General features: G+C 41.6%; 1 protein-coding gene across 1 annotated transcript in view; it reads left to right on the top strand.

Moving 5' to 3' along the window:
• DCTN1-p150 (dynactin subunit 1) overlaps nt 1–27,498 on the top strand; it is a 67,009-nt gene that overhangs the window by 22,547 nt on the left and 16,964 nt on the right. Inside the window, exons 3-5 of the mRNA XM_050193396.3 lie at nt 2,899–4,469; nt 13,981–14,233; nt 26,215–26,450. Coding sequence (XP_050049353.1) covers nt 2,899–4,469; nt 13,981–14,233; nt 26,215–26,450 — 2,060 coding nt within the window. The remainder of the gene's footprint in view (nt 1–2,898; nt 4,470–13,980; nt 14,234–26,214; nt 26,451–27,498) is intronic.

The following is a 27,498-nucleotide window of genomic DNA, read 5'->3' as shown; positions in this document are numbered from 1 at the left end:
AGTAGGCCAATACAGGCTATCAGTTTTACCAGTGTATGAGGTCTAGTGTTTCCTACTCCAATACGATGAAACCAATAAAATTTCTCTTGGAAGTTTCTCCTAGGGGCATCCAACCATTCACTCCCATTCTTTCCCTCTCTTTGTTTTTGTTCCTTCCAGCAACCCTATCTCTTAAGAAATGCAGAACACATATGCATGTTTTGCAGTACACGGTAAAGCGCTCTTTTGTTGGTCAGTAGTTTGTTTATGTGTTGTCACATTCACCTATTTAAGCAACCACCTGTGCTTTGCATCTGTAGGACATTCTATGTGTAAGGGAATTTTGTAAGTTATCGCCGTTGGTACAGTGCAGTCAGGATGTGTGGCCATTATTGCTTAAAGTAAGGGGAAAGCTGATTCAGCTGGTTGAGGACTGAAAAGCCAATTGAAATGCTATATATTTACCACTTCTATGATTGTAGCTTAAACTATAAAAATGTACATGCAGGCATGGCTACCTCTTTAAGGCATGTCAATCTTCAGCTCATGCCATGCTATGTTTAGTCTTCTGAAGATTTCTGGCATTGTTTGTTTACAGGATGAAATGATTGAAATGGTGCTAATAATAACTTTCCAGTTTGGTCATCAGTACTAGCCTGCACATTGTAACCACATAACCTTCAACGCACATATTTGAGCAATATGGGTAAGCTTAAGCGCAAATTTGCTCAAGAACAAGTGATTTTGGATTTATTTTAAAGTTGCCAAATCGGAATTGTAACAGTCGGTTTCCACTCATAGTGTAGCCATCACTGTTGCTAGCAAACTGCAGGAGTGAAATTCTTGCTTTTAGATAAGGCACATTATCTTATTTGTCATCTCCTAGTGTCACATAAAGCATGCATATGCAGTTTGCACAAGGTAATTTTGAGTATTACAAATACAAGTAAAAAATGTGACTAACATGACTTGTGGAGCCGCAAGGCACAATGCATAAGTGTTCACATCTACAAAAAAAAATTCAGGGAGCTTCACACAGCACTTGCTGGCCAAAAACAGCAGAAAAAGGCTGGATGATGCCTGCATCTGTTACAAGAACTGTGCAAATGCATGGCAGTACAATATGACAGTGGAGCCACTGTGCTTTCACGTGGGCTCCTCTGCGGCCTGCTGCTATGCCGACAGATAAGTGAAAGCTACAGAACTTAAGATCACCTGTGGCACTGCTGCTGGAAGTAGTCCCGCAATTTCGTTCCTGTTTTCTTTGGTGGGAAATAGAGAAAAGAATTGTTTCGTTTTCTACAGCATGTAATTTGAAACAGTGCATCCGATTCACCGGTCTATCTAAATTCTTAGTTTGCCCTTTTGAGTTTTCCTACATGCGAGACAGTTGCATGTTTTGCGCACCTCTCAAAGGCAAAATGGTGCCTGCATCTTCTGGTGAGTGTTTGTCGCCTGCTGTCCTGTCTGTCAGCTCTCCTGAGAGACTGATGTCCAACTGCAGCAACAAATGGCTGTCGAAGCACACAAAAGAAGTGTCTGCAACAGGTATGCAGAAACCAGGCGAACCCATCTGGAACTCGCAACCATCGGTGTGTATAAACGAGCAAGCGAGCTGAGTTATGCTGCGCTGGCTCTACACACTCCGTCATTGGTTTTGCATTCTCATCAATGCGGTGGTCACACAGCTGCTTCGGGGCTCCGATGGAGACTGCATTGCTCACTGCCCTCTGGCTGACATTCAATACTGACCACACTGCTGCTGCAAGGAAACAGTTGTGAAATAACATGCTTCACTGTGAAAGAAGTATAAAGTTGCGCTGCTAGCAACTTTGCCGTAAATATCTCTGGATTAATTACATGTTGCTCTTAAATGAGGTGAACAACTTTTTTTTCCTTAGAATTCAGAAGTTGATACATATGGTGCTAGCTTCAGAAACTCAGGCTGAGTTAACTGTGTTTGCCTTCACTAAAGTAAAGGAGCTATGCAAATTTGGAGAACCCAAACCGAAACCGATGCCATATTCGCATGGACTACTTTGCATAGGAATACATGTCCAGAAGTTCTGACCCTGTAGCTTTTGCTTCGTAGTCAATAAAGGTCCGCGAGTATAGAGGTCTGCATGACTTTCTGAAAAGGTCCATTTGATTTTGTTTACATCAGCATTGCACATCAACTTAAGAAGGTAATTCTTAGAATTCTTTTCTTGTTTCAGGTTTGGTGTTGATCTTGTGTTTTTAAAGTGGCCTTGAGGAGAAGCTTTTGCCTGTTGTACCATTCTTTTTGCCAGTGCAGGATAGTGAGCACACTTGTTACTGGTGGCAATATGATTGTCTAGTTTTTGCGCATCTGGGTCATGCAAGTGATTAGGTTGCCTATATAAAGGCTTTCTGTGGTTTCATGAAATGAAGTTGGTAGTGTGCACTCTGTCCTCCCCTATTCTTCTTTTGCATCTTGCACAGCATGTTCATTAATAATTGATGAAGATGGCTTGCCCTCCCTTTTTTTTCTTGCTATGTTCATGTTTTACTTTCAGGTCTTGTTTGTATGTCAATTTCAGCATACAGTTTATTTAATTTGCCTTGCTGTATGTTGCGTTGTAGTCAGCTGTAACGGGAAATTGCAGCAGGTGTCATCTTTGCAAAATGTCCATTTGTCACAATTTTTCTTTTTTTGGGAAAGGCAGGCCTTAGCTCAGCCTTTTGCCTCTCTTCTTCAGTTTGTAACCAGTGAACGTAATCCGTAATAAACTTATTATTCTTATTACTTCATTGAAATGGTAGAAAAAAATCTGCAATTAAGTGATTTAATGTTCACAAATGTGTCTCCTGGACTGTGTTTGCCATGCCACACATTTTAAGGCCCTATAAAGTGTAGTTGCAGGGAGTACTCGTAATAAAAATGTACTTACTTTGCAGCCACAACCACTCCAGGGCCAGCTGCTGAGGTGGTAACACTTGACCAGCCAGAACCCCTTTCTCGTACCTGGGTAGTGGAAGAGGCCAGCCAGGACAAACAGGCTGCACAGAAGGAGCAGGATGCTGAGAAGCAGGCTCTCAAGGCCCAGATAGTAGACTTGCATGAGAAGCTGGACACTCTGATGCAAAAAAGGCAGGAGAGCAAAGCACAGCTTAGAGACTATGAGCGCACACGACTGCAGCTCCAGCAGCTACTTGAATTCAAGAGCAAGATCACAGAGTCCCAGGTTGAGTTGCAGAAGCAGCTGGCACAGGCACGGCGTGAGGCTCAGGAAGCTCATGACGAGCGAGAGCGCCATGCTGAGGAGGTGTCTGATCTTGTGGAATCTATTGAGATGGCCACAGTGGAGAAGGAAATGGCTGAGGAGAAACTGGAACAGCTGCAGCAAGAGGTAGACCATTGGAAAGAGAAGTATGAGATGCTTGAGCTAGATTACAAAATTCTTACTTCTGAGCTGTCTACAGGGGAACCCAGTAGTTATAAGGAGCGCCAGTTAGCACAAGAGAATGAAAAGATGCGGGAAGCCCTTGTACGTTTACGTGACCTGACTACTCAGTTGAAGCATGAGAAGCAGCAGCACAAGAAGGAACTGGATCGATGCCGGGCTGAGGTGCAAGAGCTATCACGGATAAAACAACAGCTGGAAGAACGGTACCAACAAGCAGACTGCTCCATCACAGAGTTGCAAGAGCAGCTGGACATGGCTTTGGGCGCAGAGGAGATGGTAGAGCACCTGACCGAGAAGAACCTAGACCTGGAAGAGACTGTGCGTGACCTGCGCGAGGCAGTGGATGACATGGAGAAGCTGCATGACCTCAATGAGGAACTGCTGCAGCAGGCACGTGAGACTGAGCTTGAGCTGCGTGAAGAGCTCTCTCATGCGCAAGTACGCCTGGCTGACAGCCACAGGCGCGTTGAGGCAGCTCATGAGGCCCTAGCTGATTGTGAGCAGACGTTGGCCAAGTACCAAGCATTGGTGGCCCAACTTCGGGAACAAGCCCAGGGCCTGGAACAACAGCTTCAATCTGAGCCAACACCTGTGGCTGTGGAAGCAAGTGAGCTGGCACTGCGGCTGGCTCAGGGCAAGGCACACGCTCGCGCTGTTGACCTAGAGCTGCGGCGGCTTGAAGTGGCTCAGGCCAATCGGCATGTGGACTACCTTACAGCCTTCCTTTCTGAGAACTTCCTAGCTCATGAGCATGAAGGTGTGCTAATGTTGCTGCTGGTAGCACGCCTTGGGGCGAAGTGTGGCATTCTGGCCAAGCAACTGGAGCAGCGCTGGGCAGGTGTGGCACCAGGGCCAGGACAACCCCTTGAGTCGGTGCAGTATGCACATGCGTGCTTTGTGCGGTTCCTTCTGGGACGGCTGCAGGGCCTTCTGCATCAGTACGCCACTGCCCTAGACACTTGCAGTGTGGAGCTGTTTGCCAAGACAGCTACTCTGTATCCTGAAATGTTGGGCCATGAAAAGTTGTTGGACCTGTATGTGCAGCTTCTTCGCAAGGATGAGGTAAGCTGTCCCTCATAGTACTATTGTGCTAGGCCTTTGCCTTTAGAGCAAGCAGCTCGAATACTGAAAAAGTGTGCAACTTCATTACAAAAAAATCACGATTGCATTTTTTACAACGAATCTGTATATGGCTAGCCGATTTGTCCGTCCGTCTGGCCGTCGCCTGTACACCGAAAACTCCTTTGGCGCAACCCCATGCGCATGCGTGGGGAAAAAAAGGGGGGGGGGCGCGATTGCCTGTGGCAATAGTGATGTCATTGCTCTCCATCGTAGCTGAGCATGCGCGCAGCATTTTCTTTCTGGCTCAGAAATGGGTACGCCACGTGTCATATGTGCTCCTGAGGAGCAGGCAGCTTTCGATCAGCAACGCTGCGAACAGAACCGGGAACGAACTCGTCTATGCCATGCCGATGCTGCAGCTTGGGCACAAGAACAGGCTCGTGCAGCTGAGCACAAGCAGCAACTGCATACCGAGGATCCAGCAGCCTATCAAGCCATCGTTTAACCCTTTGAGGGTCGATTTTTTTATTGCAGATTCCGATTCTTCTTAGGGACTTATTTCGAAAAAAAAAAAAAAAAAACATAATTTTTCTAGGGTGACCGTAAAGTGAGAAAAAAATATTTTGTGTTGGTATATATGCACTTTTCATTCACGAATAACAACAATAAAAAAGAAAATAAACTTATCAGAATTTAAAATTTGATGCATTTTTATGTACGTAGTTCAAGGCTTTGAAGATCTGCACACGACAATATTTCGCAAGCTTCAAATGTTCCTGTTGTTACACTAATACGTACATCCATTGCGTAATCGAACTGCGTAGGTGCGCGCACTCAAGAAAACTGTTTGGTTGTGTGCTCATCAAAAAAAGCATCACCTGTGACAAACTTCCACTAATCTTCATCTTATCGCCAATCAGCTAAGGCAATTAGTTTTCGCAAGTCTTAAAAAAAAGAAAAGAAACGGAAACGCATGCACGGCTGCATCCTTCCTATGCGCACCCCTGTGAGCACTAAACAAGCGAGAAACAAGCGGTCGCCCTTTGAGCGATTAAGAACGAGATAGCTATCAGTTTCGCAAGCGCAAAAAGCCGAAACTGCCCGCGAAGCAAAATCCAAATGGCCACCCGGCCGTGCGCACGCCAATGTGCTAGTGGTAGTATATAGACACGCGGGAACAAACTAGCGCTAAAACAAACCATGCAGCGAAAACCGAGAGAGGGAGTCGGGCGAAAAAAATTCCCTGTATCCCCACATAGTGGCAGCACATGACAGAAAAGAAAAAGTTAGGAAATTGGCACGCTTTTTAAACGTACAGACGGCACCGTGTATTTACGTCATTGACCATCAAAGGGTTAACGAACTGTCAGGATTAACCCAGGGATAAACAATGGGGCTGCACGTTTCAGCTTTGCTGCTTAACTATCTGTACGGAGTGCTTGGGCAGTGATTTTTTCGCTTGGTTGCTGTGTGACTACACATGGCATTACATATAATGCATAAATATTGTTCAGTGTTGATGCGAAAGCATAAAATGGCCCATTTGGTGATAAAGCCAGTGGCATCTGTAGCAGCAAAACGGCAACTAAATTCCCATTGCCTGTGACGCCATGTCTCGAGTGTGTCTTCACGAAGCAGAGTGGGCGAAAGGGAACACCTTCTGGGCTACGCTAGCACACCAAGTGTTGCGTGAGGCGAGAGGGCGTCGCCGCAACACCACACCACCCGCGCTCGCTCTTGGAAGCCAACGCATGGCCCATTTCGATAGTGCTCGTCCTGTCTGCTTCTAGTCTGTGTCCGTGTCACTTCGCGCAACAATCCAAGACCATGTCTCTCTCTCTCTCTCCCACCCCCACTGGGCTTAGCTGCTGCACACGCCTGCCGGCTTTGGTGGCCACTGCTACTCCCTCAGTTTCTCGTCGCAGGATGTCAGTGGCATGTGGTGTTGGCATTGCAGGCTGCTGCTGCTTGATAGCGTGGGCAGCACGTGCCGTTATGGTACATTACTCAAAGCGCATAACTCAAAAGGACCGCTCAGCGGTCTTCAATTGGATATTAATGCTTCTGCATTCACAACTCGTAAGAAGTGCTTAGAGGTCTTTGGGTCTCTTTTTTTTTTTGTTAATTTATGCAGTCAACTTCCTTTAATTCGACCCTCGTGATATCTAAATTGATTGTATCATAAGAAGCCGAGAAACAAGGACACCAAGGACAGCACAGGGGAAGTTACATGCACTTATTAGGTGAATTAAAGAAATGATAAATTAATGGAAAACAAAAGTGTATGAAAAAACAACTGCCCGCAGGTGGAGCATGGACCCACGTCTTCGCATTACGCGTGCGATGCTCTTACCAATTGAGCTAATCTGGCACCATTTTTCTATCCACTTTCTGGGGTATTTATGTTTATCTAGAACTAAACCTAGGAGTGTTAGCCAACGCCACACCTCACGGCCTGGAGGGCGGATGATTGATCGAGTTATTTGGCAGCTCGACGTTAAAGGACTGTCAGAAATATAATGTCCAAATATACAGGTGCCTTTTTTTTTTTTCACAGTATTTGCATGACTTTGATGTGTCACTGAACTTAATGCGTACCCAGTTTTTATGTGTTTAAGTAAGAAAATGTGTCAACCCAAATCTATTGTGTACTCAACTTTAGTACAAAAAAAAAAAGAAAATGCTGCATGTCTTAAAGATTTAAAATTTTGGTTATGTCCATCATCACCATTCTCAGGCATCTCTTATCGCCATGGGCCACATGTCGTTCTTTGTGCGGTCCACTGTGTTTGATATACCACATTTGTCAGAATGACTCCACAACCATTGTGAATGGGATAATGTCCCACACTTCGCCAGTTAGTCATGCAGCACAAGGTTGTGACTTGGCAAAAAGATTTAATGATGCTCAGTCGCTGCTAGCTTAACATATAAAAACTCTTTCGTATGAGTTTTTAGAATGAAAGAAGCACGTCGCCATTCTGTGCAAAAACTTAGTTCTATCGTCATATTGGTGATGACAATAGCGATCTTGCTGGCTCACACAGTAGGCTGTCGCTGACACTGTGAACTTGGTTATGATTTCATATCCAAATGAACTTCACATTGGAATCAGTAAACATGATAATCATTAATTGTGAGCTGCCATTTTCACTTGAAACTCTGCTGTGGAAAGGCTAGAAATTAAAATTTTGGGCATGTCTTCAATGCATTCACTTTCATATTCATTTACATAGCGTGTCCTGATGTATTCACTGTTTCCTACCACTGCTAAGACCAATTCTGCAACCATTGGGGTCACTACTGGGGTCACCATTTTGGTCAGGCACATGTGCGCTGACCAGTCACATTTGAATTGACTTATGAGGGTGGATTTCAGGATTGAAATAACGAGTCTTGGCCCATAGTAATCTACAGGTGTTGGCCAGGACCTTCGGTCGGTGTCTAATTAACCGGAGTCAAATGGGGGATGTTAGTTTACTGTATTGGGCAACAGGCTAAAGGCAATTATTTGTCATGTGTCATGATTGGGGCACCAGTTATGTTTGCAAGAAACACAAAGAAGAAGTTTAGCAACGTTCACTTCAATTATGCCACCAGCTTTCTTGTTGGTTTTGTGAAGATGAATAAAGATGCCAGAAGGAACGCAAAGGCAACAGTTGGTTGTTGGCACTCATCCTCACTGCTTCTGTGTTTCTTTTGTTTTCATTAGGTGTGTGCAGTTATACGAACATTTTGAATAATCGATCAAATAGTTGTTATTTGCAACTGTAGCAAAAATGTAATAACTTTAATCCTAACTGTAGTAGTCATAAAGCATGAGGATTTACGTAGTAGGGCACACTGCATTGCTGAGGGAGTCACTTTCCTTACTAAACTGCAATCATTGGCACTCATATTTTGCTGAGATGTGGTATTCGACAGTGTCTATTCAAGCTACTATTTATGGATGCTGTACGTGTCTGTTCTCTTCAAATTAAACCTAATACACTTCACTGCAACATTATTTCAAAGGCTGTACCTAAAGTAACTGTCAACTATTTTTTTATTTCTATGTGATCACAGTGCATAAAAAAATTGACAGGGACCGACAGAGTAGGCAACACAAAGCGCTGAGTGCAACTGGTTTATTGACTCGCAAAGCGCTTGTAAATATACAATTTTACGCATAAGCGTGCAGAGAAAAAACAACGAAGCCATGGCGATACGTGAATCCCTTCCTCGATAGCGGTCATAGATCTCTTGCGAATCGAAGCCACGCCCCACATAAAACAAAAAGAAAAAGCAGAAACTGCACTATGAATGTACTTTGCCAACCAAGTTACCACGTGAACCGGCGGCCTTAAAACAACTGTTATTGGGTCACAATGCCTAAGAAAAAGCTCTTCTTATCACTTAACAACACCGAAGGTGTGCTGACACAATTCTCTTTAAGCTTTGAGATCTCGCCTGCTTAAACTATTTCCCTCGTGGTCATCCCTGCACATATGTGCAGGAATAGTTGAAGCAGGCGAGATATCAAAGCTTAAAGAGAATTGTGTCAGCACATCTTTGGTGTTGTTAAGTGATAAGGAGCACCTTTTCTTAGGCGTTGTGACCCAATAACAGTTGTTTTAAGGCCACCGGCTCATGTGGGGACTCGGTTGGCAAAGTACATTCCTAGTGCAGTTCTTTTATATATTTTTTATTATTTTTCTTTAAATGTGAGATGGTGCTTTGATTCGCGCAATATCTTTCATCGTTATTTAGGAAGAGCTTCACATATCACGTTGGCTTTGTTGTTTTTTATGTGCGTGCTTATGTGTTGAATTGTATACATACAAGCGCTTTGCATGGCACTAAACCAGTTGCAGTCAGCCTTTTGTTTGTCTACTCTGTCGGTCCCTGTCCATTTTTTGTGCGCTTTGATAAAATAGACATGCATAACCAACTTGCTCACCAGTTCATCCTGAGCAAACTATTTTTTGTGTGCTAGTCCGAAACTACACAAAAATGGGCATTGGATATTACATGATACCATCCTTTTGGCAATCATGAATGGCCTTTTGGCATCAACAGGTTACATAATGTAGCCACCAGTACTCTAAATAGCTTGGCAGCACATGATGTGTCATTTCATCAATGTGTGGTAATAGACTTTCTGGTGAAAGAGCAAATTTAAGATGCAGAATTTTATAAGAGGCTTCAGCTTGTGTATTTAAATGTGTGAATGAGCTCGAGCAGTGTGTGAAGATGGGTGAGGCATTTCAAAAATGGCCAGACGAGCATTGAAGATCAGTCTCAGAGTGGTCGGCCTCAGACAGCTGCTACTGAAGCCAATAAGTAGATCTTTAATACACTCATCAAAGAAGACAGGCAAGTAATAATAGACGAAACAGTGAGAATGCTTGAACTAAGGCACATGCAGCACAGGAGATTAAAGGAAAATATTTCTGGAAAATAAGTGCTGCATGATAAGTTGAAACGTTTCAGAAGCTTCATTGCTCATTGCGCAATAGATGACCTGCAAAAAAAAAGAAGAGTAGGGGTGTGCAAATAGGGATTTTTCAGACTGAATCGAATATCAATCGAATAGTGCCAGTAGCAGAGCAAATTGAATCGAACATTGAATGCTTTTTCAATAATTAACTGCCATTATCAAAGTTGTTAATTGATGTAAAACATTGTTCACATCCCAGTATTCTTGATGTTGGCAAGCTTCTGTCATTACATAGTAGGTACATTATGAACCATAGCTTATTAAAAGCACAAATGGAGCATTAGGAGCAAACAAGTAGTTTATTCGCATGCATAGTGCTCTTCATAGAGTTCAAATGATTGCTGTACAGCCTGTGAAGTATGGCTGCCTAAGTGACATAGCCTACTCTACTACGCAAGTTCTCATGTTTTGTTGTCTATACTATGCCCGCGGGGATGAAAATTTACCCGACTTCTGCTGCAATTTTATGTTAGGGCACACTTACTATTTTGAAATATTCAAAAAGTATTTGAAAAATATTTACATGTATGAATAGTGACAATTCGATTTGAAGAGCAAATCAAATAGGACACTATTCGATTCACTATTTCAAAGTTTTGAACATTTGCGCGCACCTGAAAAAAAAAAGTGATTCATGATTGAAAAAAAACTTTTTTCAGTCGTGAATTACCTGGCTTTTGGAACATTTTTGCATGACACTAGGCATCCTCACTCTTTTCACTTTGCAGTCAAGAAAATTAACAGAATGGGAAGGGGAGTCCTTTTGCACTCATCACAGGTGCGGCCAAAAAGTTTGGAGGACGCTTAAGCTTTGTCTTTAAGAGTGGAGTGCGATAGCATTCAAAGATCGCTGACTGCTTCTCACGCTTCCCGGCGACTGCAGCCTATGCAACAGTAATGTTTACTGGGAATCGCTGACGGCGAATACTATGCACGAAGGCGAGCTTTCTGGTGGAAATGTGGCTTCTTGTGTGCACCGCAATGCGGTGGAGGCGAGCACCAGCTGAAGATGTTGCAAGGAACCGGGCGCATAACTTGATGGCCTTTGAGATTTGCACGCCGTCAAAGACCATGGCCGTTCTACAGTAAAAAATGGTAGAAAGGCTGGAAAAGGGGTTCGTGTTTTTTATGTTTCCACGTAACAGAATTATGTTTTCTCATATATTCAGATTACAATCTGACGCTATCGTGTCTGTAGGTTGTGTGTAAGTCGTACTTCACGATTTTTCTGACGTATTTTACTTTGAGAAGTTCAATTAGTTCAGTAACTTCCTTGCGCTACATGGAGGACCTGCATGGTTCAAAATGATTTTTGCTGAAACGTCTGATGCCAATGCCGGATTTGCTGCGACATGGCGCCCTTAACGCTGTCACGTTAATACGAGGCCAGCAATATGTGACATTCAAAGTGATCGGTGCAGCGGTACATCACTGTTTCTGTAAGGCTGAAATGGAGTTCTATATGAAGGTATTTCCAAGCTTTCCACTTGGCGGGAAAAATGTATGCTGAGAAATGGTTGGTATGTCGGAAAATGAGCATAAGTCTTGAAAATAAATCGGCAAAGCTTTGCTTTCCGTAATGCAGCGTAATCATTTGTGAAATGCTTTTACTCATTACTTTCAGTATGATTCTCGTAGATATAACAAGACGCTGTCTGCCGCAACCATTGCTAATGAATCTGTCATTGATACAGATAGGATATATATTTCGATTTAGTTAACAAATGCACAGATGCTAACAGCCCACAGGACTGCATTCTTAAACTTCATCAGATAGTGTATACTCCAAAGACTCCTTACTATGCCAACAAACTGCTTATTTGTTCCTAGTGTTCCATTTCTTCATTTAGTAAACCAGGCTTCGTAATGTGCATTATGATGACAGAAACTTGTCAATGTTGGAAATATTAGGATGTAAGCGTTGTTTTATATTGATAGTGAAAAAGTGTGTTCATTATTCGAAAGGTATTCTCCATTTGATTTGGTTTGCTTCCAGAACTATTCGATTAATATTTGATTCGGTCTAAAAAAATTGCTATTTACACAGCCCTAGCCTTCATTCCTCTAAACTTAGGCAGATTTGCTGTTCTTGTGCACTTAATGTTAAATATGAATTAGATTTAGTCATTAAAGATTGGTACTTCATCTGGTTAAGCTTAATATACACTCTATCAACTAAGATTTTCAATGTTTGTTTTTTTTCTTTCCTTAAAGGGACCCTGAAACGATTTTGACGACTTTATACAAGCATACCGAGTCATTAAAGTAGGTCCTTCTGATCATTAATTGATGCATCTAGGTGCTCCGCATAAAGTGTGTAATTTATTATAGGGTTTTAAAAATGTGCATCGCTGCCGATAGCAGCACATTGCTTGGCTGAATTTTAAGCCGCTCCTACCCATTTGACGTCATTTGCCCCAATGACGTTAGTAGGGCGAGCTATCCGATTGGCTGCCCAGGGCACATCATCAATAATTTTTCCAACTTTATGTTGAACAAATGTTGTTCATAATAGTTGGAATGCTAGTTAATTTGTTTCTATAAAAAAAAGTAACAAAGAGAATGCACAAGAACAATTTCTCACTACACTTAAGCACTTCCGGCACACAGCAAGCGTCGTCTGCTTGTGTTACAATGTGCTCCATTTTGACGAGAACTCCGCGGTCAGAGTCGGTCTCAGTCTTTTCATGAGCACCATGATTAAACTTTGTTGCATTGTGGGCTCCAAACGTAGCGACTGGTAATATGTCAAGCTGCGCCATTGTGTCCCTCTTCTAGGCAGCAGACGAGCGGACTGGCTGCAACGCATCAGACTGCCGCTATCCGATCGGCGCCAGTATTTGCACGTTTGCGGCCGTCACTTTACACCATAGGATTACTAACGCAATAGCAGTTTGCGAGTCCGATATTTGGATAAACGCAAGCGCAAGGGGACAGGGCCTCGCCACTTGACCGTGCTGTTTCACTGGATGAGCAGAAGACCATGTGAATGGTCTGCACGGTGCAGCACCTGGTGGCACAGAACTCAACCACACACAATAGCAGTAACGAAATGTATTCTTCTTTGCTGCTGGTCTGCTGGCTGGACCGTGCAGACCGATCAGGCCGCTTACATATGTCTACGCTAAAGTTCCTTCCATCAGCTTGAGTTTATGCCTCCACCGTTCCGTCGAAATGCCCAGCTCGCCTGTGGTTTCCGGAATACCAGACACTTTCGGCGCTGCGACAGAACGCTCGCAACGCACGCTGCTTCGATAGCTCTCGCTTGGAGTCAACTGCCAAGCAGCTGGCGAAGAGTTTGGAAAGGCTTTGCGCGCATGCTCCTAGAGAACCGGAAGTTGACGACACGACGTGCCATCATGACGCAGAGCCAGTGAAGGCGGAGCTTAGCCCCGATCACTCGGGGAACGAGTTGAGTAGAAAATGTATGATTATGGAGGAGGGTAACTTGTAATCATCCGTAGCTCTCTTAATATGAGACGTTTCACATAAGTTGTGGTGCGAATGATTAACTTTAGCTGTACTTCATGCGCCCACAAAATTTGTCTGAACCATTTCAGGGGCCCTTTAACTTTTAAAGATTTAGTTTCAGAAAAGGTAATTTCTTTTTGTAGAGCAAGAGAACTTTTACTCAGGAGGTGGTTATTGTACATAGAGAAATAATTTTCTACTAGTTTTGCCAACAGCCACTGCCAACAATTCCGAACGACGCCTTATTTGCCATGTAGCACCCAGTCATGAAAGCAAAACTTGCTAAGGAGAAGTGCACTCACCTCAGCTCTTTTCCGTCTGACAGGGGTATTACACTTGTGATACATAATTCTTCTGCTACAGAGTGCGGTCCATGATGTCTACTGAATAGGTCTAAGCCAGCATGGCAGAAAATAAGAACAATTGTCAAGGGCACCTTTAAAATGTAATGCAGGGATCTTGCATGGTATTGGTGTCTCACTATAAATGTTGCGACACCAGCCTTTCCCTCACAGACAGTGCTGCTCATTATGCCTAAAGGCACACTTGTTCTTTTTGCAGCTGGATGAGAATGTGTCCCTGGGGAACCTGGAGCGGGCGCTGTCCTATTTCCAAAGTTTGTATGCTGTACACCTATCCAACGAGCGACAGGATGAACGGCACTTGCTCACCCAAAATTTGCGGTGCCTGGTGCTATCCTGTGAGGCTGTGAAGTGTGCCTTGGGCTTTGTGCGCCATGTTCTTGGTGCACAAGGTGGGGACCTGGCTGCTTTGCTTGATGCTGCGCTTGCCTCAGCCTCTGATTTGCTGCAAGGTATGACAGCACTTCTGGGCCTCTTCCTTTCTTTTTTTTTCACCATATCATGGGTTTGTGCCGTGGAAAATTACTCTTGATTATCATATTTACTGGAATCTAGGTCAGTCTCGATTCTGTGCCAACCCGTAAAATTCTGAAGGTCAGCAAATTGTAAGTCAAACAAGAAAAGGGCGTCTGACTGTGAAAAGAATATGCATTTTATTATGATTTTTGACGATCATCGCAAACATATGAAAATGTTAAGTCATTTTCGTCTTCATCGACATTGCTGGTCCCTGTGTCACTTATTTCTTCCCACAGTGTGCTGTCCTCAATTCCATGTAGCGCATTATAGGTGCATTAGAATACTCGCACTAAAGCTCAGCCACAGTTTCAACCTATGCCGCCGCCATCCAGTTCACTACCTATCTGAAGTAGACATGTCGAAGAAATGTTGAAGTAGCCAGGCGTCTTAACTTGTTTCAAGCAGGCCTCAAACATCACAATGGTGCATGCCAAACCGTAAGCTGCAATCATGCTCTCTGATTGCTAAGCTATGCTGCAATACAGTGCAAAAGATAATGTTGCCACGGGGTAACATTGTCCGATGGTTGTGGCCAAACTGCATGCTCAGATCTAAGCCGACCTTGACTTTTGTATATTATTTTGAAAGAAAAATATTGGCCTTTTTGACTAAATACGGTAGTCACATTGGTGAGAGGCCTTGAAAAGAACCACCAAAGAAATTACTGACCCTTGGCTGCGAGTTATTCAGCAGCAGAACAATGTACGTGGCAGCTGTCACTTCAAGTGTAACAGAACCAGCCAAATTTCTTGAAGCTCTGTGGCAACACAGAGCAACACATGCCCAGATGACATTTTTTGTAAAACTTGTTTTTGGACTAGTATTTAAGACATTGTTGTAGTGGGTGCAGAAAACATGAACACAGTGGACTCACCATGGTTGCTCAGTGGCTAGCTATAGAGTTGTACTACTAAATATGTAGTCACAGGTTTGATTCCCATCTGTGGTGGCTGCATTTAGCTTGTGGCAAAATGTAAAGACTCTTGTGTGTACTTCAATTTGGGTGCATGTTAAAAAATCCCAGGTGGACAAAATTAATCCAGAGCCCATCACTACAGCACCTCTGATAGTCCCAGTGTTGTTTTGGAATGTTAAAAGGACACTAATGGGAAAAATATGTTTGACCCTTCTGCAGTGCCACAAAAACCACTCTTATAAAGACAGGAGGCTTATAAAGACAGGGCACCGCCTTGAAGTTCCTATACCAATTAAAAAAAAATTTAACTAAGATTGTCAGGAGAAAATGTGCTCTGGCTCATGTAACTAGAAGATTGCAATGATTTGAAGAAATTGCAAGAAAGCTCAGGGAAGGGCTGGAATCTTTAAGAGCATTATTGTACCTTCATTGTAGCATCCAATTGAGTAATACAGTTGAACCTCATTATAACAAACATGGATATATGGAATTATCGAATATAATTAAGTAAATCTAAAATGTTTGCTGCCAATAGCAGCATGTAACGAATATATGCTTATACATAGGGTCCTTGATTTTTGGGTGAAATCATGAAATTCCTGATTTTGCACCCCAAACAAAATTTATAAAAACTTGAGTTGAACTCAATTGAGTTAAACTCACACCCCCCACTATGGCGTGACTCATAATCATGTCATGGTTTTGGCACATAAAACCCCAGAATATAATTTTTTAAAGTACTAGGTGGCCATAGAAAATCAGCCAGACTTGTCTGAATAGTCTTTTCTTTTAGGTCTAACTTGTCTGTTAGGTTTAAGTTAATGCTTGTGACATGGGCACATGCAACCTCCTTTTAAAGGAACACTGAAGTCAAATCTTAAGTCTACATGGACTGTTAAAATAACATTTCAGAAATCACACAGTGCTTCTTTCTTGCCAAGAAAAGACTTAGTTTAAGAGAAACTTGCATCTGAAGGGTCTGCATACCTTTTGCACAATTCAAATTCTCCACCTTTGAGTGGGGAGTGGTGACATAGCATATGCCAGCACTGCCTGTACTTGTTGGTGTGTAAAACAGCACCCAACAGACTGCACTATATTTTCTTTGCGCAAAATGCAAATATACGGCCATGGAGGAACCAAGTGAAGATACAGCATTGTATTCGCCGCTGCAGCTGCTCTTGGTTAAGTGGCGGGGCCTATTCAGGTATCCTGCGACATCACATGGACGTGGAATTTTCTGCTACTTGCAAATTGTGTTAGTTTCACGAGGCAGCAAAACCAGCGCTACACTACCTGATAACAAAACTACTGAAACATGATAGGGTAGGCAGCACTGAGTCAAGCGAAAACGAAACCTTTTGAGATCCTGCGCTGTTGTCAGTGGTAATGTCAATGAGTTCTTTTTTCTAAAAATTGAATAGAACTGGACAAGTAGCATTTTTTTCTGTTTTATAAAGCAATGCAATAATATTTTTATTACGAGTGGTTGAGTACTAGTGACATAATTATTACGAGGAATGCCTACGTCATCAGGCTGGTACTTGAATGTCCTCTAATCGTGTCCGGCATTTACCTCAATTTCTCAATTACTGAAGCTTTGTTCACGATAAAATTGACGCCTTAGACACTTTAGCATAAATCTGCCACTTTAGCTTGTCTTAATACTTGCCTTTAGTGTTCCTTTAACTCCCTCGTATTTATCTCGAGGGAGATGCTCTCGGTGTCACACGGCTGCCCTTCCACTAAGGAAGTTTAGTGGGGCTTTTGCAAAAGAGAATCCGGCGATCTCTTTTGACGACTCAAGGGAGTACTCTCGTTCCCACAGTACTTGAGATAAAACTGAAACATTAACAGGCGTTTGTGCGAAATTTACTCTTGCGTGTAAATGTAACAATTTTGGTTTCATTACAGAGCAGCTGAAGCTATGCTTAATCACATTTATGCAAGCTGCTTCCCTATACTCTCGACCCAGAGCGTCCCTCATTTGTACACACAGAGGCCGTCATTCTCTTGTTTACTGCACATATGTCATGACGTGGTTGTTCCCCATTGTGTGTCATAATTATGCGTGAAATGGCCGCGAACATGATGTTGCAGTCACGACACATGACTACAGCAAGGAAAGCAAGAATCAGAAGCTGTGCCATACACGAAAACATGGGTAAACAAATGGTTACCAGCGTTGCTTTAGGCATCGCTATGTTTATTGGGTGCATTTAATTTTTTGAGAAGCAGTCAACTTTTCGCGATAATTTTGCATTTAAACAACTTCAGGTATGATAGCTTTAGGAGCAGTTAAAAGTTAAATTTTTGTGTGCTTACATAAACTGAACGGCGCCTAATGTGTCCCTGGTAGTTTGTGAAAAACTTGCTAGTGGCCGCATAGCCCCTGAGATTGCATGCGCTCGCAAGTTTGGTCCGGTTATCCCATTTGTTGCAGTCACCAGCAAAAAAATTTAATGTGGCCCACACGCCTAGATAACCCAGAATGCCACTGTTAGCCAAAGGCTCTGGTGCACAGGGATGAAGCCGTAGAAGGCCATTGCAAGATCTCGACGTGCACATTGCCTCTTTTTGACATGTTGCGGAATATTTTCACAGGTTATTTTCCAGGCAATCTTTAAGCTCTGCCTTGAACATTTTACCTTGTCGGCCATCTAGTTCTCTAGTGCCTTTCTTTTTTCCAGTACTTTTGACAGACAGACAGACAGACGCTTTTATTTACATCATTAAGATGATGATGGGGACGTGTACAAGAAAACCTTTCACAGGCTTGACGAGGCTCTACGCCCCCTACAAAAAACTTGGCTTATACGAATATACAGAATAACTGCAAAGTTGTAAATTATAGAGCATCAAAAAAGAACAATCCTGTGCAAATTATTTAAAATTCAAAGTATCTTACAATTAGCACTCAAAGTCGGTTGTACATGCAAAAGCAAACAGAAATCACTCGCCTATAGTACAGAATGATTGCATAAATTTAATAGAGAGGGTAGTCTATAAGAAATCCTTTGTCGACCATAATTTGTTTGTATTTTTGGTATAAACCAATCTCCAGCTGCTCGGGAATCGTATGTGCACGTTTTATGTTTTGAATTGGATAGCTTAATGCTAAATTTATATCTTCTAAGCAGCACATTATTGTATAATTCTGTTATGGGTATTTATGTTAAGTACTTCAAAAATAGGTTTTGAGGGGGAATCAAACGCAGTATTGGCAATATTGTGTACAGCATGTTTTTGGATTGTATATAGTTTTTTAGTGTTGGAAAAAGTAGTTGTGCCTCACACCAGAAAACAATAGTCAATGACAGAGTAAAACAATGAGTAATATAATAGTTTTTTGATACAGTGAGGAAATAAATTTCTACATTTTGAGAAGATCCCTACCACTCTTGAAATTTTTACTGCAACAGAAGCAACATGATCATTCTACTGTAGGTGTTCCTCAATGAGAATACCCAAGCTCTTAACACAAGGTACAGTTTCTGTAGTGGCAGATCTTATTCTAAGAACAGTAGCATGAGTTTAAATAATTTTGTTCTGGGGTCTCAAAAACACTGCTTTTGTCTTGTTTGTGTTGATGGAGAGCAAATTACAGATGGACCAATGGTGTAACAAGCGTCAAAAATCATCAGTTTGGTTTCGAATGTCCAACAAGCATGTTCCTCTAAAAAATAGGCTAGTGTCGTCTGCACATATGACAAATGTGGGTGTATCGCTAATGTTAACAATGTCGTTAATATATAAGTTAAAAAGTAGTGGCCCTAATATGCTACCCTGAGGAACACCTGCAGGAATCGCTTTAGTGTCCGAATATTGATCATTGACTACTACCTTTTGATAACGAAATGTTAAATAGGTTCTTATGAGGCTAAGGATTACACCCCGGAAACCTTATACACGAAGGTTGGCTAGTGATCTAGAATGGTTAATCCTGTCAAATACCTTAGAAAAGTCCGCATAATTACCCAATAACAATTCTTTTTATTCAAAAGTAATTTAGAATAAGCTCTTTTTGAGTCAACAGCGCTGTTCCGGTGGAGTGTGCTTTCCGAAAACCATGCTGGCTCGGTGTTATCATGTGATGCTTTTCGCAGAAATTTGACATTCGTACATGTATTATCTTTTCTAAACACTTTGAAAATATCGGAAGTATCGATCATCATCATCATCATCATCATCAGCCTGGTTATGCCCACTGCAGGGCAAAGGCCTCTCCCATACTTCTCCAACAACCCCGGTCATGTACTAATTGTGGCCATGCCGTCCCTGCAAACTTCTTAATCTCATCCGCCCACCTAACTTTCTGCCGCCCCCTGCTACGCTTCCCTTCCCTTGGGATCCAGTCCGTAACCCTTAATGACCATGTCCCTTAATGACCCTTAATGTAATGTCCGGCCCATGCCCATTTCTTTTTCTTGATTTCAACAAAGATGTCATTAACTCGCGTTTGTTCCCTCACCCAATCTGCTCTTTTCTTATCCCTTAACGTTACACCTATCATTCTTCTTTCCATAGCTCGTTGCGTCGTCCTCAATTTGAGTAGAACCCTTTTCGTAAGCCTCCAGGTTTCTGCCCTGTAGGTGAGTACTGGTAAGACACAGCTATTATACACTTTTCTCTTGAGGGATAATGGCAACCTGCTGTTCATGCTCTGAGAATGCCTGCCAAACGCACCCCAGCCCATTCTTATTCTTCTGATTATTTCCGTCTCATGATCCGGATCTGCCGTCACAACCTGCCCTAAGTAGATGTATTCCCTTATGACTTCCAGTGCCTCGCTGCCTATTGTAAATTGCTATTCTCTTCCGAGACTGTTAAACATTACTTTAGTTTTCTGCAGATTAATTTTTAGACCCACTCTTCTGCTTTGCCTCTCCAGGTCAGTGAGCATGCATTGCAATTGGTCCCCTGAGTTACTAAGCAAGGCAATATCATCAGCGAATTGCAAGTTACTAAGGTATTCTCCATTAACTTTTATCCCCAATTCTTCCCAATCCAGGTCTCTGAATACCTCCTGTAAACACGCTGTGAATAGCATTGGAGATATCGTATCTCCCTGTCTGACGCCTTTCTTTATTGGGATTTTGTTGCTTTCTTTCTGGAGGATTACGGTGGCTGTGGAACCGCTATAGATAGCTTCCAGTATCTTTACATATGGCTCATCTACACCCTGATTTCGTAGTGCCTCCATGACTGCTGAGGTTTCGACTGAATCAAATGCTTTTTCGTAATCAATGAAGGCTATATATAAGGGTTGGTTATATTCCGCACATTTCTCTATCACCTGATTGATAGTGTGAATATGGTCTATTGTTGAGTAGCCTTTACGGAATCCTGCCTGGTCCTTTGCTTGACAGAAGTCTAAGGTGTTCCTTATTCTATTTGCGATTACCTTAGTAAATATTTTGTAGGCAACGGACAGTAAGCTGATTTGTCTATAATTTTTCAAGCCTTTGGCGTCCCTTTTCTTATGGATTAGGATTATGTTAGCGTTCTTCCAAGATTCCGGTACGCTCGAGGTCATGAGGCATTGCGTATACAGGGTGGCCAGTTTCTCTAGAACAATCTGCCCACCATCCTTCAACAAATCTGCTGTTACCTGATCCTCCCCAGCTGCCTTCCCCCTTTGCATATCTCCCAAGGCTTTCTTTACTTCTTCCGGCGTTACCTTTGGGATTTCGAATTCCTCTAGACTATTTTCTCTTCCATTTTCGTCGTGGGTATCGATATTGGACAGTAATTTGATAAATTATTTCGATCTCCGCCTTTATGAATTACTTTCACCCTAGCATTTTGCATGCTCTTGGGGAAAATACCATCTTTGAGACTGCAGTTAAATATATGAGATAAGATAGGGCTGAGTATATCAATAGCACCCTTAAAAGGGAGAATCTAAAAATCACATACATCTCTCGTGACCTGCTGTTTCGAACGAACGGCCAGAAAAATGTTTTGAATTTCATTGGAATTCGTAGGGAACAAAAATACAATTTGAGGGTTTTGTGGGCTTAGGTATGCCAGGCAAGCAGGATTGTATGTACTGTGTAGTAAAGACATAATCATTGAAGCAATTTGCAAGTCTTCTACCAGAAAGCCTTTCACCATTAATTACAATTTCTATCTCAGGGCTGTCTTTATTGGGATTTAAAATATGAGATAATCAATTTCATGTTAAATCACTTCTTTTTAAGATATTGCTATTAAACAACTCATGCATGTAATCGTTCTTCACTCTTCTAAGATGTGACATAACCTTATTGCGATGTGCACTAAATAGAGCAAGATGGTCTAAATTTCTGCTTTGAAGGAAATGTTTCTAAAGTCTGTTTTCTTTTTCTGCATAAGTTCCAAACACTATTTATCCATGGTTTATGTTCCTTTTTGGGCTTTTATTTAGTCTATATCTTTGTTAAATTTTTTCATTCTATATTGTTATTCATTGATACTGTAGTTCACCTTCCCGGTGCAGTTGTTGCAGTCAAGGACAACAACTCACAAAGTTTCGTTCAGCCATATCAGATATCATCACTCCCAGATACAATTAACTAATCAATTTTGCTGTAATAACTAACCACCTTTTGCTGCTTTGTATTTACTTATGTATGTGTTTCTTACCCACTCCCCTCTGTATGAGTTTGGTCTTGAGGGTGCAATAAAATGGAATAATAATAAAAAAATAATTTATTTTCTAAACAAATCATGTGTGGCTTCACACACCATTCATTGTCTCTGAACTTTTAGCTTATCATAGATGACAGTTTGATAGTTGTTGCCTCTCTTTACTTTTTTTTTTCTTTTTCTTTCTTTCTTTCTTTTTTTTTTCACTTTGCATTGTAGCGACTCAGCACTTGATATGGCAATTGCCATGTTGTATGCCTACTCTGTAGTGCGATAATCTTCATGTAATATTTACTAGTGCTTGCTTGGGAAGCAACCATAATATTTAACCATAACCATAATATAACATAAAATAATTGCATAATTTATAGTTTCACACTTCGTGCGCAATATCTTGCTCCATCCAGTTTTGAAACTATGACATGCAGCAGGCAATGGCATGCAAATGCACACATCAGAGCAAATGGATTTTCTTTAATCTGCAATGAAATTTATCTTGAAGCTTGCTTCTCCTTAGCTGGAACATTCATTGTGTGTTTGCACTTTCAGTGACACTTTATCTTGCATATTTGCCTTTGAACTGGCACACTTATTCCTGCGAGTTGGGCTTGTTCCTTTGCTAACAAAGCCAACACTAATAAAGGGAAAATGAGACATCCACCCAATCGTAGCTTTTGCTTTATTAATTACTTACCTCCACCTTGCGCATTTCCGCAGAACTATTACGTCAAACTCTTGCCTTTGCTTTGAGTTGTCGATAAATTCGACTTCACCCTGCCATCTGCTAGCCGCCTGGTTAGCTCAGATGGTAGAGCGGCTGCCTCGGAAAGGCAGTGGTCCCAGGTTCGAGTCCCGGACCAGGACAAATTTTTCTTCAACTGCGAGGCTTTTTTTTTTTCGAGGAACCCGTATGGGTTTCCTTTGTAGCAATTGCTATGATTGGGTGGATGACGCATTTTCCCTTTATTAATTACTTACCTCCACCTTGCGGGTTTCTGCAGAACTATTACATCAAAGCCAACACTAGATACATACTTCAAAAGGTCAGTGAAAGGGGCTAGTTGGTGGCTGTTCATACTTTCTACCTGTCTCATGACAAACTTTTGCACAGGTATACCATTTCTATATACCCACATGAGTGTAGTGGGAGTATGTGTGTGCAAAGTAAAATTAACGCATTCGATAATAAATAGCTGCCAGCACACGCTTTGCCACTCATACGCTTCGGGCACCATTTCCTAATCAGTAAGCGATATTGGGAATGTACTTCAGTTGTGTATAGAAATAGCAAAAGATGGGTGATTTTGCAGCGGTTAGCTAGTGTAATAAGTGCTAGGTTAGTTTTCATTAAGGTTATACTCATGGCATGGTTATAATTGGAAAGAATGAAAAAGATAGAGTTGTATTGTACTAGTTCAAGTGAAGTAATGAGATCAACGTGACTGGGATCCCATATTGCAGATTCATATTCAAGTTTCAAGTGTATTAGAGTCTTGTAAAGCTGTAACTTTAAAGTAGTCGGTGCTTTGAAAAGTTGCGCTGTAAGTACCTGAGCATGCAATTAGATTGTTAATTACGTGCTGTTATGAATGGTCCAATTTAGGTAACTTGTAATGTGTATACCAATATATTTAAATGACACGATGAAATATAAGGGAGTGTTGTTCAGATGGTAGGTGCTAGGTGTGGAATTGGATTTGGATATGCACATTATTTTGCATTTGTTAATATTTAATTACATTAGCCACTTCCCACGCCAGTCATCTATATTAGCCAGATCAGCTTGGAGTGTTATAGTATCATCAGTATTTTTAATTTCCAATAAGTAATACAATCATCTGCGAACAGGTGTGTGTTAGAAAATATTTTAGCAGTCAAGTCATTAGTATAGATAAGAAATAATAGTGGTCCCAGCATAGACCCTTGTGGTATACCCGATTGAACTTCAGTGAGTGGAGAATTACGACTGTTAGCAGTAACGAATTGTAAGTGGTTAGTGAGGAAATTCTCTATCCATTTTAGAAGGTTAGGGTTGATATTTACAAAGCTTAGTTTAAAAAGTAGTAGTTTGTGGCATACTTTATCAAATGCTTTATTAAAATCCAAGAAGACACAGTCACCGCAGGATGAGCGATCCAGGATGCGATGCAGGTTATGAGTGAAAGATAGTAGTTGTGTTTCGGAGGAATATGATTTTCGAAAACCATGCTGTGCGTTAGTAAAATATGAGTTAGATTCTAGAAAGCTAGCCAGATTCGGGAAAACTACATGCTCTAATAATTTACAGCAACTACTTGTAAGGGATAGGGGTTGATAATTAAGATGTGTGTTTCTGGGGCCAGTTTTATAGGTTTTAACCACCTTCCCAATTTTCCATTTTAAAATAAAATAAAGGATAATGCAAGTCAATAAAATATTTTATTGACTTGCTTCAATAAAATGTTTTATTCTGTCCATGAAAGAAAATAATGAGGTTAGTAGAGTTGCCTGCGCAAAAACCAAACTGTTTGGCAAAAAGAATGCCAAATTTTGTTAAGTAGTTAGAATTTTTGTTATGCCTAATTATGATTTGGTATACACAGATAAAATTGCAATAGGGCGACGATTGGAAATCAAAGTCCTACCTATGCTGCTTTTAAATGTGGAGACGATTTCTGCTTTCATTAACTCTGATGGAAATATTCCATTCTTGAATATGAGGTTAATTACATCGGAAAAAGGGTCAGTTATGAAATTTGACACATACTTTAGATGAATTGACAGGGTTTATCAAGACCAGCACTTGATAGTTTTAGTTGTTGTACGACAGTGTATACCTCACTTGGGCTGGTCAGATAAAGGGAAAATGATTGCGGTAGCCACTGAGGCAATCTTGCAAAGTCTATTATTATTAGTGGAAAAGAAGTTAAACTTGTCTGTGATCTTTGCAGGCTGCCAGTGAGTAGCAGTGGAGCTTGACAGATCGATGATTTGCAAATCCCCGGAGTTTTTATTCAAAACCGAGTTGATAAGCTTACATTGTTGTTTAGTGTTACTTCCGGCTTCATTGATTTTATATTAATAGTACCTTCTTTTAGCTTCTTCTATAACATATTCTTTTAACAAGAATACCAACATTGCAGAACGAAGTTAAGTGGATAAAGCTTAGTTTTTTTAAAATGTGTTCTCTTTTTTTGTGCGGGCCCTTTAATAAACTGTCTGTAAGCCAAGGGTTATGGTGCGTAGAGTACTTATTGTGGCATCTAGTGGTAGCATCGTGAAAACATTGCCTTATTGCTGATGAGAAGACCAGCAGCTTGTCCTGCATTTGTTTCTCATTTTGCTAGCAACTTATATTTGCTACTGCACAACTATTTTAAGATAGACCACACAACATACGTTGAAGCTAAACAAACAAGGCAACTACGTCACACACATGATCTCACACTACAAGAATATGCGTGCAACAACAATACATTCTATTATTCTTTTCTCCCTAGATCCATTCGGGAATGGAATACCATTGACCGACTTATAGTCGAACAGCAAAGAATTGATGATTTCCTTGAGATGTTACATAACTCACTTAATACGTACTCGTCAACCTGATGTCATTTATTTGTACTCTCTATATGATTAGTTGTTTTTTTCTATTAGCATGCTTGTCAATACTCGTATTCATACTTACTGTTGTATGTATATTTTTCCTTCTTATTTGTGCTTGTTCAGCATACCTACTCTGACAATTACTATTATTACTGTTTCTTTATGTACCCCACTCCTGTAATAACCCTGTCAAAGGGTTGACAGTATGTTGAAATAAATAATAAATAAAGAAGGCACTCGATTCTACAAATGAAAGTTTCTTAAATCAGGATTTTTGGAAAAATTGCTCAAGTTCTTTAGAGACAAGCGACAGGTGACAGAAAAACGGTATAGTGATCTGTAATGTCAAGTTGAATTATGCCAGAGTAACATGATATGTAGTTAGATAAAATATTATCTATAAGTGTGCTTGAGCCACCTGTGGCACACCTTGTTGGCAATGTAAGCAACTGCTTATAACCAAGGCCTGCAAAACAATTGGAGTACTCAACTGAATTATGGTTGACTTCATCTAAAAGCTTAATATCCCCCTTAATTACAACCTTTTTCTTTTTATGTGGCATTTTGTCTAAAGTTTTGTATGATGCAAAGTAAAGAGCAATATTTGCATCCCAGAATAGATTTTTTTAGCATCAGGTGGTGTTAATGCTTCATATTTTTGTATCTAGAAGAGCAGTGTAGTGTTTTATGGACTAGTGTCCACTGCATGGTGGTCTTGTTGGTTTTAGTTGCTGTACACAATCTGCTCAGTGGTTATTTATTGGGTGGGTGGGTTGGTCACAGCGGTGCGCAAGGTTCGTCGGCGGATGCCTCATGATGAGAGCCCCATCACACTGGGAGCAGAGGCACGGGAGCAGCTGGAGGCAGAGGTGCGCAGCTTGGGCCAGGTGGTGCAAGCGGCATGTGCCTTGCAGCGTGCAGTTTCATCCCGCATTGAGAATGAACTCCAGTTACCTCTGGACAAGATGAAGGAATTAGCCCATGAGGCCACTGACCGTGTCTATGGCAAGGAGGACCAGGTAATTAAAAAAAAAAAAAAAAAAGCCATTGCTGCACTGTCATAAAATGCCATTTGGCAGATTAGCATATTTCCATGTTTCATTCGTTTGCTCTACTTAACTACTCTTTTGAACAATTTCTGTGTGGCATTGCCTGGCCTCAAGGGTACATGTTACTAGGAACAGTAGAAAAAAAAATGTTCTATGTGAAATGTTTTCTTTTCCCTTTTTATTGCAGAACGGTTCCTATGCAGGGAGTGTTCTGCCATAAGAAATTTAATAGTTCAGTGGTGATTTAGTGGTAAATGCGAGATAAATTTGTTAGGCATTACGTCACATCTCTTTGAGGTCCAGGATCCATGATTTAAACTGCATTTACCACATTGCAAAGTGTTGTTCATGAGCTCACTCGATACACATCCTACCTCTTTGAGGAGCGAAGTGTGCAACTGACGGTGGTCCAGAGCAGACCACACTCAGTTGCACTATATATATACTTCTACTATGTTACCTCCATCTATCACCACCATGTGACCCGCTTCCCACACTTCACATATATAAGTTTCTTTCGACTTTGGCAACCCTACTGCTAATGCATTAAAAGGGCTTCGTAATAGTGGACACAGAAGCACATGAAATGAGTTGAGAGGACGGTGTGAATAGGCGAGCTGCCTTTCTCGCAACCAGAAGCCCTTTTCCATTGTCTCTGTAGGCATGTACAGGGTTACACCCACTATGTGGGGCCAAGGCCCATTGCAGCACCCTCACCCCTCAATTCCGGCACCCCTCCCATCTCGACACCGCAACTTACCAAACAAACCCGCCTAATCCTTATGCAATCGCCACAGCCACTGAGAGGATGAAGTTTGCAGGGCAGCCTACTTTATGAATTCCCCCCCTCATCACCCTCGGGGGGAGGGGACAATTTGTGGCAGCTGAGTGACAGTGCTTTGCAACCAGCCTGTCCAGACGGGAGGCAAGAGCTGGGGAAGTTCCCTGAATTGCAGTGGCATCGTACAGCCACACCATGAATGGCTGAACTCCCATAGCAATATTACTGTTTTCATGT

This window comes from Dermacentor andersoni, chromosome 1, assembly GCF_023375885.2.
Source record: "Dermacentor andersoni chromosome 1, qqDerAnde1_hic_scaffold, whole genome shotgun sequence".
In the NCBI taxonomy this organism is placed as follows: Eukaryota; Metazoa; Arthropoda; class Arachnida; order Ixodida; family Ixodidae; genus Dermacentor; species Dermacentor andersoni.
Note: the sequence above shows the minus strand (reverse complement) of the source record. Positions and strands in the feature narration are given on the sequence as shown.